This window comes from Anastrepha ludens, chromosome X (assembly GCF_028408465.1).
Source record: "Anastrepha ludens isolate Willacy chromosome X, idAnaLude1.1, whole genome shotgun sequence".
Taxonomy (NCBI): Eukaryota; Metazoa; Arthropoda; class Insecta; order Diptera; family Tephritidae; genus Anastrepha; species Anastrepha ludens.
This window is the reverse complement of record NC_071503.1, coordinates 49511502-49527886: the sequence shown is the minus strand read 5'-3', so window position 1 is coordinate 49527886 and position 16385 is coordinate 49511502. Positions and strand designations below refer to the sequence as shown.

At 32.8% G+C, this 16385-nt stretch overlaps 1 protein-coding gene across 1 annotated transcript in view; it reads right to left on the bottom strand.

Moving 5' to 3' along the window:
• Positions 1–12240: 12240 nt before the first annotated feature.
• LOC128870043 (sodium- and chloride-dependent GABA transporter 1) overlaps positions 12241–16385 on the bottom strand; it is a 70516-nt gene continuing 66371 nt past the window's right edge. Inside the window, exon 7 of the mRNA XM_054112638.1 lies at positions 12241–16019. Within this exon, the coding sequence (XP_053968613.1) occupies positions 15921–16019 (99 nt within the window). The 3' untranslated portion in view covers positions 12241–15920. The remainder of the gene's footprint in view (positions 16020–16385) is intronic.

Here is a 16385-nt window from a genome sequence, read left to right as displayed (position 1 = left end):
ACGCGAATAAGTTTTAATAAATTCTGAAAGTAATTCATGAAGTTTTTCATTACATACATTCATACTCTATATGTACATAAATGATGGTATATGACAATATACATAATATGTATGTATGTACATGTCAATAGGAGGTATTTGCATTCAGAAAATAAAACGGTTTAAGCTAAATCAACACTTATTTTATATTGTATGTCACTTTATAGTTAATGTATTCGACAGCATTTACATACATATGTATGTATGTATGTACATTTGTATATGAAAAACAATAATGCACAAGCGTAAGAACATCATCTTCCTTTCATACATGTGTAGATATGGATGTATGCGCAATAACCTTGACTTATGTACATATGTACACATGTCACAGCACATCACATTCTTACAAGAAATCAAATACACATACGCACTAGTGAACGAGTTTCTTTCTAACAAGTGCAAAAACAATTCTGCTCTATGTATGTATATATACCCACTTTATGTCCTAGCATATATACATACATATACGAGTATACCTACTTGCCTTCTAAACTTCCTACAAAATAATTGTATTCATATGTTACAACATCCATGCACGTTCATACATCCATGCATATATGCGCGAGCACAGCGCTCCCTTCTTGCTTCCGTGTACTTTTGTCTTTCACCAGTCGATATTCCTAATATTGCACTTACAGAAACATAATACTTTGATAGACGCAAATGCAACAGCAAGCGCAACGCGATGGCCGCTTCGCCACCACACATTCTAAACTTTTTAGAACACAACAAAAACACATAACTCACATGCGCATGTCGCCCGAAGCTAAAATCTAAGCCTAGCGACTACAAAAACAAAATACATTCGTAGACGCAGTCGCAGCGGCCATGATTCTATCAGCGACGGCGCTGAACAATTTAGAACAAAAACAAAAAGTTCATTCATAAGTTAGAGCTCATATTTCAATTTCATTCATAAAACGAGCCGCCCATATGCCAATTTTCGCGACCATTCGAAAATAGTCAATATTGAATATTTCGCGTGGAATTATTTGCCAATATTTGATAAATCTTAAATTTTTGTCATGTCGAGTGGCCGCGGCTCCGTATGTATGTATGCACCCTTATATGTATGTAAATATGTGTTCTAACTGTGCGACAGTCGCGAGTTAATGCGATTTCCAGCGAATCACACATTGCTGTCCGCAAAGCCGCATATATGTACCTTATGATCAGAAAGTACCGGGAATGTTTAAATTAAACAAAACAGAGTTACATTTAAGGCAAATTTATATTATCTCCTTCAAAATATGACCCGTCTGAAGCAACACACATGTGCCAGCGTTTAACCCAGTCCTCCAAACACCCCCGGCTGGCCGATTTGTATTCTCTTTGATCAGTGCGATGGCGCGTTATCATCATGCAAAATCTGAGAATTGTTTGCTCACATTTCCGGCGGTTTGCAACACACATCATCTCTCTAAGGTTTCAAAACGGATAAATAATATTCTCTATTGACTGTCTGGCCCGATGGAAGGTACTCATGGTGGACTATGCCTTGGCAATCGAAGGAAACAGTCAACATCACCTTCCCGGTTCTTTTTGCTCATAGGGTATACATATCCCATCTTTTCACTGACGGACAAGAAGACGGTCGCAGTTGTTGTTTTTTATATGCATACATTTTGCGTTCGTTGAAGGTTTGTATACATTTGTATACATATGCGTGTATGCGCGTTTGGCTTTCTGGATGCATCCATGGATATTAGAATATTTTCTCATCAATATGTGTATGTAAGTAGTTCAGATTTGACTGAAGAGATTAAATATAGGAATGCATATTCATATGATTGCCTTTATGGCTGTTTTACATATAAATTAATTCAAAAGAAGTATGAATAATGTTATATAGAAAATAAATTTCTAAATAACAGGTATTAGAAAAACCTGTGAAAATAGTGCATTCATTTTAAATCAATTCTAATTAAACCAAATATAAAAACTGAAATAAAAGTATCGAACAAAAAACTGTGCACAGGACTTGAACCTGAGTCAAATATGGGACGATGTACTGCATACACAACACGTCTTTCACGATTGCGCTAATCTGCAATTACTAATGAAGTTTTCTAAATCACTCATTTATTCGATTCGCAGTTTTATATGCACATATTCTGCGTTAGTTGAAAGTTTGTATGCGTAATTATATGCATATGGATCTGTGTATGCGCGTTTGGCTTTCTGGACGGGTATTAGAATGATATTTTCTCATCAATATAATTTGGATTTGATGAAAGAGATTAAATACATACATATGTACATATTTTCTGTTTTGATTGATTTATATAAAAATCAGGTCATATCCAGTATGAACTATTTTATACCGAAAAGAAATTTCATTTATGAAATACAAAAAAAACAGTATTTTAAGGAAATTTTAATTAAAATAAACTCAAAAATTTTACCAAACTTTCCTGGTTTGAATTGTAAAAAAAAATGTGCAAGAAAAAAAATATGACTTCAGGACTTGAACCTGAATTAAATACGTGCCAAAAAACAAAACGAATAATTCCGCCCAATTTAACTTCTGCACCACAAATTAACTGCCGCACTAGCTTCTTAATCGCAAATTTATTCGCTTCGATTTCCTTAGTAGTGTGCCGAAAAATCATATGAACTTCCTCAGTAGTTTGGTAAACGCAGAAAATATCTGAATTCTTGTCCTAGCGTGGGAAGTAAATATAGAAACCCTCCACTCGCGTCACTCGCGTGGTAAATATCTGCAATTCCCCACTCGTGAGCAAAGTTGAATTTGAAATTACCTTAGTTTGAATCTACAAATTAGAACTCGAAAAAAGCTCTTTTAACAATTGCTCCTTCTCATTGCATTAACATTCTATGATACTACATATATAAGCGTTGAGTTTATGTTGAAAAACCCCTAAAATTATCCTTTAAATTTATATATATGTATTTATTGCTTAATTGATACTAACAAAGTTGATCCGGATGTATTTGAAGATATCTCGCGATTTACGATTACAACAAACACCATACTTAGATTAAACTTATTTTGCTTCTAAGTAAATCGCATAAACTGAACTCTGCGTTATTATGGGAGACGATCGAGCCACCTCCCGGTGGAGGAAATCAAGCAAAGCCAATTGCAACTAAAAATAACCAGTATGAAACAATAATAAATCAATTATCAGAGATATTAAAAAATCTGGAAAAGCTATGCGCCGATCTTAAAAAAGAAGTAGTACACCTTAAATCAGAAAATTGCCAATTAAAATCCAATGTTGGAAAAAATGCACTTCAAATAGAAAATGCAAATGATAAAACATACGAAACCGATGAAGAAGAGCTAACCCGTGAAACGGAATGGATACTCAAAAAGAGATCCAGCAAAAAGAGGAAAGCCGATTCTTCCCCCGAACTATTGATTTCTTTACCAATTATTCAAAATCCTCAAGAAACCAAGGAAGTAAAAAAAAGGCCCATCGACCTCCACCTATAATGGTCTCGGTAGAGTGTAATTACCAACATCTTTTTAACATAGCGAAAGTTGAGGCAAGCGAAGAGTTTCAAATTAAACTGCTTAGCAACAAATATTACAAAGTATCTACCAAGGACCCAAATGATTATAGGAAAATTACGAAAGCACTGAAAAACAAAAATATTTCATGGTACACTTATGAAGATAAGCATTCAAGACCAATTAAGGTCATAGCCAAAAATTTACACCACTCATGTGACCCCAAGGATATAATTTCCGACTTGAATAAACAGGCATTAAAAATAACCAACGCGATAAACAAATTAAAATGGAAAACTAAGCAACCGCTTGATATGTTCCTTCTTACAGTTGAAACTTCGGAAGACATAAATAAAATTTATAATATAAAAACCATACTGCATTCAGTAGTCAATATTGAACCAGTTAGACAACCAACGCGTATACCTCAATGTAAGTCCTGTCAATCCTTCGGACATACCCATAACTACTGCGGAAAGCAACATAGATGTGTTAAGTGCGCAGGCAAGCATCAAACTTCTATCTGCACAAAACCGGAGGAACATCAACCGAAATGTAGCAATTGTGGAGAAGCCCATCCGGCTAGTTACAGAGGTTGCATTGTAGCAAAAGAGCTACAAAAGATACGTGACAAGCAAACTAACAAAAATAAAGGTATTACCGGAACTTTACACCCAAACAAAGAAGTAGCTGAAGCCGATAATAAAGATGGGCTACCTGAAACAGAAAATAAACAGCAAATTCTGCTATCATCAGATACGGCACCAAAGGTGCTTACATTTGCAGAAATATTGAAGGCTAACAAAATTGAGGAAGATAACATTTTGAAACTGATCCTAGAGAAACTAACAAAACAACATGAATTCAATTTGGTACTCGAAAAAAGACTGCAAAACGTCGAAAAATATCTGCAAAATAAGTCATAATGCAAAACTTCCTGAAAGTAATGCTCTGGAACGCAAACGGGCTTTTAAAGCATCAATAAGAGCTGGAATTTATTTTAGATTCTCAAAAAGTGGATGTATGTTTGATTGCAGAGACACACTTCACAAAGGAGTTATCAATAAAAATTAAAAATTACAATGTTTATCACACTATCCACCCTAGCAACCGTGCAAGAGGAGGGAGTGCAATTATCATCAAAAGAAACTTGAAACATCACGAAGACCAAAAAATATTCACGGAAGAATTCCAGGTAATAACTGTTACGATATACGCCAAAACTGAAATATCAATTTCCGCGGTATATAGCCCTCCACGACATACAATCAAATGCGCCCAATATATTGAACTGATAAACAGCCACAAAAATAGATTTATAATGGGTGCCCACTTCAATGCCAAGCATACTCACTGGGGATCGCGACTCACAACATCCAAAGGAAGAGAACTTTACGATGCACTTAAGAAGACAGGATGCATTGCTATATCGACGAGCAGCCCAACGTACTGGCCAACAGATCCACATAAAACACCGGACTTAATTGATTTTTTCATCGCTAAAAAAGTATCAACCGCTTATGTAAACATTGAGAATGGCATGGATATGTCATCAGATCACTCTCCTATTTATCTAGCACTGCACGAAAATGTAACGACAATACAACATCCATTTAAACTGACTAACCACCTTACAGATTGGGATTACTTTAAACACATTTTGGAAGGCCCAGATGACCACCTGCCGATAATCAACACAAAGGATCAACTCGATGACGAAGTACTTCGATTGACAAATAGCATCCAACGCGCAGCTTGGCAGAGTACACCAACTATAAGGAAAACCATTTCAGGTCACAAGTATACCAAAGAAATAAAGGAAATGGTATTGAAGAAACGGAAAATACGAAGAAAATGGCATCAAACAAGATCACCTCTTGACAGCTCAGCTAAATAAAATAACCAAAAAACTTAGCGACGAAACTAAAGCGTACAAAAACAGTTCATTCACAAAATACCTGCAAGAATTAACAAATGAACGGAAGACAAATTATTCCCTGTGGAAATGTACTAAAAAATTAAAACAACCGTTATCTCAGAACGCACCCATCAAGATACATGGCAATAAGTGGGCCAAAACAAATAAACAAAAAGCAGATACATTCGCAAACTACCTCGAGGAGACGTTCACACCATATGGATCGGTAATGGCTGACGATATGGATCACGACGGCGATAGCAATGCTATAAATGAGATCCCTCCGGTTTCACAAGACGAAATATTAGAAGAAATTTCATATCTAAAGATAAAAAAATCGCTAGGCTACGACCCCATTACTGCTGAAATATTGAAACAGCTCCCGAACAATATTATTGCTGTATTGACGAATATCGTCAACACCGCATTTAAGCTAAAATATTTTTCAATATATGGGTAAACAGCGGAAGTCGTTATGTTCAATAAGCCAGGTAAAGATACTCACGATGTAACATCATACAGGCCTATCTCCCTTCTTCCAATACTATCGAAAATGGTGGAAAAATTGTTAATCCAAAAGGATCAACATAATAATAGAAAACAAAAAAATTGTACCGACGCACCAATTTGGATTCCGCAAGAAGCATTCGACTATCGATCAAGTACATAGGGTAGTGCGAATAATAGAAAATGCTTTTGAAGAAAGAAAAACCTGCTCTGCGGTATTCCTTGATATATCCAAAGCGTTCGACAAAGTATGCCACTATGGGCTACAGAAGAAAATAAATGCGTTGCTACCCAAGCAGTACTCCACCATCCTACATTCGTACTTATCCGACCGTTACTTCAGAGTAAAACAAGAAGATTCATATTCATGTCTCAAACCAATCAAAGCAGGGGTTCCCCAGGGAAGCGTACTTGGCCCTTTATTGTATTTGCTCTTTACATGCGATCTGCCATGCAATTCAAACTGCGTAACAGCTACTTTTGCCGACGATACAGCTATTCTTTCGATAGGAAACACGGAAAACACATCGACATCACAATTACAATTAGCCATAAATGAAATATATGACTTAACTTTACACAAAGAATTTAAAACTTTATTAGGATCTACAGGACATTCAGGGTCAACTTTTATTTTCGTTTCTTTATTTTCACTAATTTTATTTAATAATTTCATAGGATTGTTCCCTTATATTTTCACAAGTACAAGTCATTTAACATTAACTTTAACATTAGCTTTACCTTTATGATTATGTTTCATAATTTATGGTTGAATTAATCATACACAACATATATTTGCACATTTAGTTCCTCAAGGAACACCAGCAATTTTAATACCATTCATAGTATGTATTGAAACAATTAGAAATTTAATTCGACCAGGAACTCTAGCAGTACGATTAGCAGCTAATATAATTGCAGGTCACTTGTTATTAACTCTTCTAGGAAATACAGGCCCATCACTTTCATATGCTATTATTTCGCTATTAATTATTGCTCAAATGCTTTATTAGTACTTGAATCAGCTGTAGCAATTATTCAATCCTATGTATTCGCAGTATTAAGTACTTTATACTCTAGAGAAGTAAATTAATTTTTTATAAATGTCAACACACGCTAATCATCCATTTCATTTAGTAGATTATAGTCCATGACCTTTAACAGGAGCTATTGGAGCAATAACATCGGTTTCAGGTTTAGTTAAATGATTCCATCAATATGATATTTCACTATTTTTATTAGGTAATATTATTACTATTTTAACTGTCTATCAATGATGACGAGATGTTTCTCGTGAAGGAACTTTCCAAGGATTACACACCCTACCTGTAACATTAGGCCTACGATGAGGAATAATTTTATTTATTTTATCAGAAGTTTTATTTTTTGTATCATTTTTTTGAGCTTTTTTCCACAGAAGATTATCTCCAACAATTGAATTAGGAGCTTCATGACCACCAGCCGTAATTAAACCTTTCAACCCATTTCAAATTCCTTTATTAAATACAGCTATCTTATTAGCCTCAGGAGTAACTGTAACATGAGCCCATCATAGTTTAATAGAAGGTAATCATTCTCAAGCAACACAAGGATTATTCTTCACAGTATTATTAGGAGTATATTTTACTATTTTACAAGCATATGAATATATTGAAGCACCATTCACAATTGCTGATTCAGTTTACGGATCTACATTTTTTATAGCTACAGGATTTCACGGAATTCATGTATTAATTGGAACAACTTTCTTATTAATCTGTTTAATCCGACATTTAAATAATCATTTTTCAAAAACACATCATTTCGGTTTTGAAGCAGCCGCTTGATATTGACATTTCGTTGATATTGTTTGATTATTTCTATATATTTCAATTTATTGATGAGGAGGATAATAAAATAATATAATATAATTAATATTTACAATATCTATATAATATATAAAGTATATTTGACTTCCAATCATAAAGTCTACTAATTAGTAGTATAGATAATTTTCTCAATTATTATTATAGCTCTAACCCTAATAACAATTACAAGTATTGTAATAATTTTAGCTTCTATTTTATCAAAAAAAAGTATAGCAGATCGAGAAAAATGCTCCCCATTTGAATGTGGATTTGATCCAAAATCATCATCACGTCTTCCATTCTCTATACGATTCTTCCTAATTACAATTATTTTTTTAATTTTTGATGTAGAAATTGTATATGTATAATAATATATGTATGTATAATATGAACAATTACATCAATTATTTTTATTAATATATAATCTTAATTATTGGTTTATATCACGAATGAAATCAAGGTATATTAAATTGATCTAACTAACATTATAAATAATACAAATGCATTCAAAAAGTATTGGATTTTCAATCTATCTTATTTAATCTATTTATTTAGTAAATTCTTAATTTAATAAATAAAAACGAATATGAAGCGATTTATTGCAATTAGTTTCGACCTAATTTTAGGTAATTCACTACCCTTATTCTAAAATTCAGCATTTAGTTTAATCTATTTATTTAGTAAATTCTTAATTATTAATTTTAATTGAAGCCAAAAAGAGGCATATCACTGTTAATGATAGAACTGAAATTTAATTTCCAATTAAGGAAGTAAGATGTTCAAGAAAAAGCTGCTAACTTTTATCTTTTAATGGTTAAATTCCATTTATACTTCTATTTATATAGTTTAACAAAAACATTGCATTTTCATTGTAAAATTAAAAATATTTTTTTTATAAATTACTAAATTTTATTACTTCCATTTATTTGATAAATAAAACTATAATAAAATTATTTATAATAACCTATTACTTATCAAATAAAAAAAATTCAATGGAAAACAGCCTTTTTCATTTCAAATAAGCTATTTTCCTTTATGTAATTTACTAAAACTTATTCACTACATTCAAGAATTAAACAATTACCCTAACATCTTCAGTGTTATACTCTACAATTTGAGCTACTTGAATAAAATAAGAAAAAAAATATAAAAAGGAAAGTAATTCATAAAACAAATATATTAATAAAAGATAAATTTTTAAATTATTATTATAAATGGCATATTAAATTAAATGAAAGCAAGTCTGTGCATATAAATTTCACCCAAAACAAAATCAAATATGTTCCAATATATTTAAATGGTAGACAGGTTCCATACTCAAATACTGCAAAGTATCTGGGCATGACTCTAGACGCCAAGCTAAGATGGAAAGCCCATGTAAAGAAAAAGAAAGAAGAAATGGAATTAAAATACAAAAATATGTATTGGCTTATGGGAAAGGAATCAGCACTATCCACCAATAATAAAATGATTGTATACAAACAAATTCTGAAGCCTGTATGGTCCTACGGCGCACAGTTATGGGGCTGCTCCAGTCAAAGTAACATTCAATCTATACAAAGGCTCCAAAACAAAATTATTAAATGTGCAGTCGGTGCTCCGTGGTATATCCGTAGCTCCGATCTTGAACGCGACCTAAATATTGACTCGGTGGCAGACACGATAAAAAAGATAGCAAAAGCCCATGATGAAAGGTTAAAAAACCACGTCAATACGGAGGCCACTATTCTCGCTAATCCAGCTAATTGGAGAAGAAGACTGAAACGCAGAAAGCCCAAAGACTTAATGTACTAACCACACCTTAGCGTTAACTGTTGTATATACCTTATTTTCTAAGTTCTAAACAAATTGCTCGTTAGTTAATAAAATTTTTCTTTGTAACTAGTCGCAATGTAAAATAATAAAAAAAAAAAAAAAAAAAAAAAAAAAAAAAAAAAAAAAACGGCAGGAACGATGGACAAAACCACTACGCCCTCACTGAACAAGCTACTACAAGTGAAAAGGTTGTAGCTATAAATATGTTCCACGGGGTGGAAGACCAGAACGCCAAAGCATGAAAGGACAACGACTTCCTCATGCACGTCATGGGTAAGTACGGCATTGGCGATTGCAATGATAATGACGGTCGTTTTGTGGATTTCTGTAATGCTTACCACTTAGTTATGTACCATTTTTGAGCATAAATTGTGCTACTGTGTCAGCTGGGTATCGCTGGTCGAACACAAAATCAAATCGATCATTTTGCGATCGCACGACCATTCCGTGAATGCCTTTTAGATGGACGTAACAAAAGAGGTGCATATTACATACTGTCCCGACGATCATTTGGTTGTTGGCTGCAGACAACAGCCATTAAAAAGAACACACCCCAAATAACGCGCTCAAGTGCTTATTTTACTGAACGATTGGAAAATCCTGAAATAGCTAGCAAGTCATGCACAGAATTCAAGCCAACAGTGCGCTGGAAATGACACCTTCACGTTATGTCTCGGCTCATGTCTAGTGGAGGGGACACAGACCATGGATGTCAGAGAAAACCTGGACATTGATCAATGATCGTTCCAAATTGAAATCTCAATTGACCACTGCTTCAGCTGCAAACCATAAAAAAACTGCTATCTCTATACAGCGAAAAACAATGTGAGGTAAAGCGAAGTGTAAGGAGGAATAAGAGAAAGCACATAGACGAACTTGCACTTGCGGCAAAAGCAGCCGCGTCCAATAGCGACACGAGAAACTTATACAAAATTTCTAAGTAGCCAACAGAAAATTTCATAAAATGGCCACTGAAAGACCAGTGAGAGACACCAAAGGGAAACTACTATTGGCAGATGATGAACTGTTGGAGAGGTGGAAAACCCACTTATATACAGTTCCTAACAACCATCTAACAGAAGAGAACGTATCTCCCAGCAACACTTTACATCAACTGCAGGTAAATTTCCGCCTTAGAATCAATTTGCTCAACATTGAGGACTTTAAAGACGCCATTTAAGCGTTATATATATATACTCGTATATAACCCGCTCAATCTGCCCTCTTCTTCAAACCGTTTAGAATGACGAGTACTTTGTGCCTGATAAAATTATATATTAAATAAAAAAAAAATAAAATAAATTGGCGCGTACACTTCTGTTAGGTGTTTGGCCGAGCTCCTCCTCCTATTTGTAGTGTGCGTTTTGATGTTGTTCCACAAATGGAGGGACCTACAGTTTCAAGCCGACTCCGAGCGGCAAATATTTTTATGAGGAGCTTTTTCATGGCAGGAATACACTCGGAGGTTTGCCATTGCCTGCCGAGGGGCGACCGCTATTAAAAAAATGTTTTTATAAATTTTGCTTTCACCGAGATTCGAACCAACGACCTCTCTGTGAATTCCGAATGGTAGCCACGCACCAACCCATTCGGCTACGGCGGCCGCCGATATATTAAATAACATACGAAAATGCTTGTTGTCGTGTGCTAAACTGTGTGATAAACTATTTCATGCCTTCGATATTTAAGCGGCGTACAACAATGATGTATCCTATCACTTGTCCTGTTTTTCTTGTTATTTAGGATGTCTTAATGGTGGCCCTACTTCCGCATCGAAAAACGGTTTAAGATGGAATATGTTTAGCTACCTTCGACATCTCGATTATACTGATGATGTTAACTTCCTGGCATTCAAAATACCGAAATTGAACAGCATGGTTGAGTTGCTAGAGAAAAGTGCAACCAGTGCATGTTTAAAAATTAGCTACGGCAAAACAAAAATTTGAGGCTCATCTAGCAATTCAAAATCAAGAAGTGTTAAGCCATTTGCATATCATCGTAGCGAGGTTGTAGCTTTTGGTGGTACGAATGAAGGTGTCAAATATCCAATTAGCAAGGAAAGGGCCGCCTCACACAAAATTGAGGTTTTAATAATAATATCCAACTTGGTATCGGTTTTGCTTTACGGTTGCTACACATGGAAAGTGATCAAATCCATTATTTCGCAGCTCCAAATGGAGTTAGTCGAAGTCATTATAAAACGCCACCAATAGAGATAAATTAGTCACCTCTACGCAAGGACGAAAAATACTCTTGTGAATATTGGTCGCAAACCTGTTAGGTCAAGGGATACTTGGAGGTGAATAGACGAAAGGGAAACTAGAAGCATCAGGAAGAGCTGGAGCGAATTAAAATACATTGCCAAGAATCTCCCAAGATGGCGCGTAGGAGTGGTTGCTGCCCTTTGTCCCACGAGGGATTGAGGGGCGGAAGAAGAAAAAGTTACTTTTAGTAAGAAACCGTAGAATTGCATGAAAGTTCCTTTATTGTAAAGGGAACAAATTCTTTTGGCCTCCTTAGCCAAAATTTCCGATTTTACTTCAAGGGGAAAACGCATAATAGAACCGTCTCAACCAATCAATACTTTCAACACATTTAAAAGAAAAAACGTTTCATTTTGACAACATATTTTACAATTTACTGAATAAGTGACGAAAATTTACAAATTTTAGTGCTTATGAACTAAACAGCTTATGATTTGAAATTACACCATGAAAATAATAACTTTCATTTAACTAAAAATAACATTTAAGTTCTAAGAAGGCATCAGCAAATTATTTATTATAATTTTTGTTTTTAAATGATACATTAAATAACAGACAGGCAATAATGGCGTGTATAACTAAAAACATAATTACATACATACTTGCGGAATAGTTATAAGGTTCGGACGTTGCTAAAATAAATCAGAATTAAAAAAAGTTTTAAGTTGTATAATTAAGTATTGCATTTTCTCATTCAAAAAGAAATTGGTAAAAGAAACGTAGCAAGTGGAAATCAACCAAATATAATTTCATTATAAGATTTGTATATCAGATTGGCAAGTAATTTAAAGTAATATACGAAACCAGCTATTACAAAAACCAATAAATAATCTAAGCTCAAATTGACTCTTTTTGTTCAGCAAATATTAAAGTAAAAATTATACATACATACCTTAACTAAATTTGAAAATATAAAACGTACGTTGCGATTATCACTTTTTGTGTATTGCCATTCATTCATTTCTATACAAAATTAGTTTGATAAGGATTGTCGTTCTTTAAGGATTATCTTTGGAAACATACCTCGTATGATTTGATATATTGTACAAATTTCTTATGCATTTTCTAATGCTCTTTCAAATACACATTGCATATAGACCTAAGCTACTAACACATTTAAACAGATGAGACAACATACATCAAAGTAAAACTAAATCTGCTCAAACTGAATACATCAAAAGTGTAAAAAATGGATATACAACGCAAAATGTATGTTTCTTGAGAAAAACGGAATAGTTACCTATTCTATTGATTTTTAAGATTTTAGACTTAAATATTTACCGCAATAGACCTAAATACATGAAAAACGACTACACAAGCTTCAAACGTTCTTAACTAGCATGGAATTTAAAACCAGACAAGAATGGTAGTATTTAAAACTTAAATAGTAATAATCGAAAGTAGACGATAGGATATGCTAAAAACTATTTAACCAATAATATTGATTATTTCATACTTTTTTGTCCAAAAATAATTATTAATAGTTGATCTTGTAAATATTTTTCTCAAAACAATTAGTTTTTAAATTTTTTTTTAATAAATAATTATTAATTATAATTAATCAATGTTTTACTTTGTTTTGATTTTTAAACATTAATATTAATTATTTCCCCATTTTTATGTATTTCCTCAAAAATAAATTTATGTTTACTTCTCGGTCAAGACATAAAATAGTGCTTCGATTATCAAAAAATCATAATTGTCAATATTTTTTATTCAAGAGCTTTTGATTTAAATTTTTCGCTCAAAAATATTGTTGTTATTGATATTATTTATTCCAAAAAAATTAAGCAATTTTATACTTTTCCTCAAGAAACGTGATTTCGTTGTTTATAATACTTTTTTAGCATAACAACTAAGTTTGTCTGGGTCTGTAGCTTATATTATTTAGTTTTTGTTTACTTAAAGTAACTTAACAACTGAAATCAATTTTTACACATAACTTTGTAGCAAATAATTGTTATACATATATTTTTGATGAGAATACTAGCCATACCCGACGCACGTTGCTTCTGTTAAAATAGCTTCAATAGGTTCAATAGGTCAAAATTGCTTTTTTCCTTTAAAGTTTGCTCTGCTTCTAATTAAAATGGAAACAGCTTAGCTATTTTTTTGTTTTAAAAGCTTTCATTTTATGCATGTAAAATTTTTGACTTTTAGGTTTTGAATAAATAGTAGATAAATCTGCGAATGTTTCAAAACTTCATATTGTATTATATTGTACTATATAGATATATACATAAGTAATATGATCGAGGCCGATTCAGCGTAAAAAAATCGAAACTAGAAGTTTAGAATACCTGATTAGCATTGAAAGGACCAAATTGCCTGTGAAGGCCTAGTCAAAATCCTACATTGGTTAGAGGCAAACAATTACCTCCAGTACCTCTTGTTACATCCTTGCAAGCTAATAAATTCTATTTTTCCTTAGCCTCCAGGTAAGTATAATTTTTCCAAAAATGGATACCTAGCAATCATTACACCTGTTTATTTTCCCCTTTATTTGAAGGGCAAGTACGTGAGATTTCAACTCAAACGAATAGTTATACTACTTATCTCATAAACTCATAATCACCTAAGTGGAGCAGGTGAAATATATGCTGAAAAAAGTCTCAACATTTAATAGTTTGGTCTAATATCCCTGTAGATTTTATTTCCCTAATTTATTTTAACCTTAACCGAGTAGGTTATAGTCTTCTGAGAAAATTGCTCTATGGATCAGTAAAAGTCTCATTTGAACCATTTGTTCCGGATTCTAAAAATGGTGTTTTATATTACGTAACACTCCCTAATAACGTAACTCGCGGTAACATAATATATTCAATGGCCATCACGACGGTGCTAAAGTTTAATTGTAGTGCAGATTATTTTTTTAATTGTTGGTCGGAAATAGTATAATAATTTTTAATTTTCGCCCGAAATAATCTCCACTAAAAAAAAAACCTTCACTTTTTGTGAATGCATTATAAAAAAATTAAGAAATGATTATTACGCTTGAAGAAAAAAAATTAAATAATCAATGCCCAATGGTTAAACGAAAAAATATAAGAAAATATATATTGTTCTTTAGGAAAAGAATAAAACTATAAAACTATCTATTAGACTAACATTAATTAATTTTAATTAATTAATTAACATTAAAAAAGAATTATCATAATCCGTGAAAGAAAAACTATGGTTTTGTTTTTTTGCATAACAAGAAAGGCAAATATGCCTGTATATATATATGTAATCGTATAAAAGTGTTTTGGGAATTTTAGAACATGCCCACTTTTTCATTCATGAAAAAACTCGATTTTTATCCGTTCCTGAAGAAAAAATTGCTAAGTCACGCATAAAAAGATTTATATAACATTTTTATATGGTAACATATTTAGTGTTGCGGTAATTGCTGATCATTACGCGAAATTTAATGTCGAACTCAAATTTCTAGAAATCATAAGAATATACAAATTTACTTGGTAGCTTGTTATAAGTTTTTTTAAGGTTCTTTTTTAAATTTTTAGGGTATATAAATTTGACGACAATCAGTTGAAGTTACTGCTCCCAAAAAGTTCTCTGCCTTTTAGGTGTTTACTTTCATGACAAATCGCTTCACAAAGATCTAGAAACGTCTTGTTTGAACTTTTTATGTTATGTAATTGATAAAACAAAATTTCATCATGGTTCTTTTGCAATGAATAATAAATATTCTACACAAGTACACTTGATGCCTTACCCCATATGCCCGTATATTTGTATTTAATTTAAATCTACAGAGAATATTTAATAAAAAAAAGCCTTACATTAATAAGAAGAGTTTGTTGTAATTTTATATAGAAAACCCTTAATAAGCAAAAATCGAGTACTATGTGAATCAAATATTTGGATCATATACATATATACTGTACCTAACACCTACGTAAATCTTTGCTAAAGTGAAGCAGATATGTATGTATGTAGTTACAATAATTACATAGAGGGTTTGTGCATGAATGAGTGAAATTATTACTTTAGTTTATGATAATGCTAGTGTATGAAGTATAATTTTCTATTCTGATTTATTTTTTCTACAGTGTATAGAGCTCAACTTTTTTAGCTGCTTCCTGCTGCATTTTTTCTCTGAGGTGTGTAACATCTTCGTCTATTCGCACAATCGCACGGATTTTCTGAAAACAAATTAAATATTTTAATAAATTACTCGAATGTAATTTCGATAAATAAAATTTATTTTTATTGAACCAAAAAGAAATATTAGTGTAGGTTTCCAGAGGATATTACAACATATTTTCATGAGCCAGAAGCTATGTTGAATAACATTGCTGCCCCTTGGCGAACTAGAGCAATACTTTTAGCCGTTTGTCAGTAACTGTCTTCCTCCCAATTTCCTGCTAAATGTGTAGATACATATACAACTCGTGCGATATTCTATTAAAGGATTAAAACATCCACTGATTGGAGGTACCTACAGTATCAAGCCGACGAAATACACTCGGAGATTTGCCATTGCCTGCTGAAGGGCGACCGCTATTAGA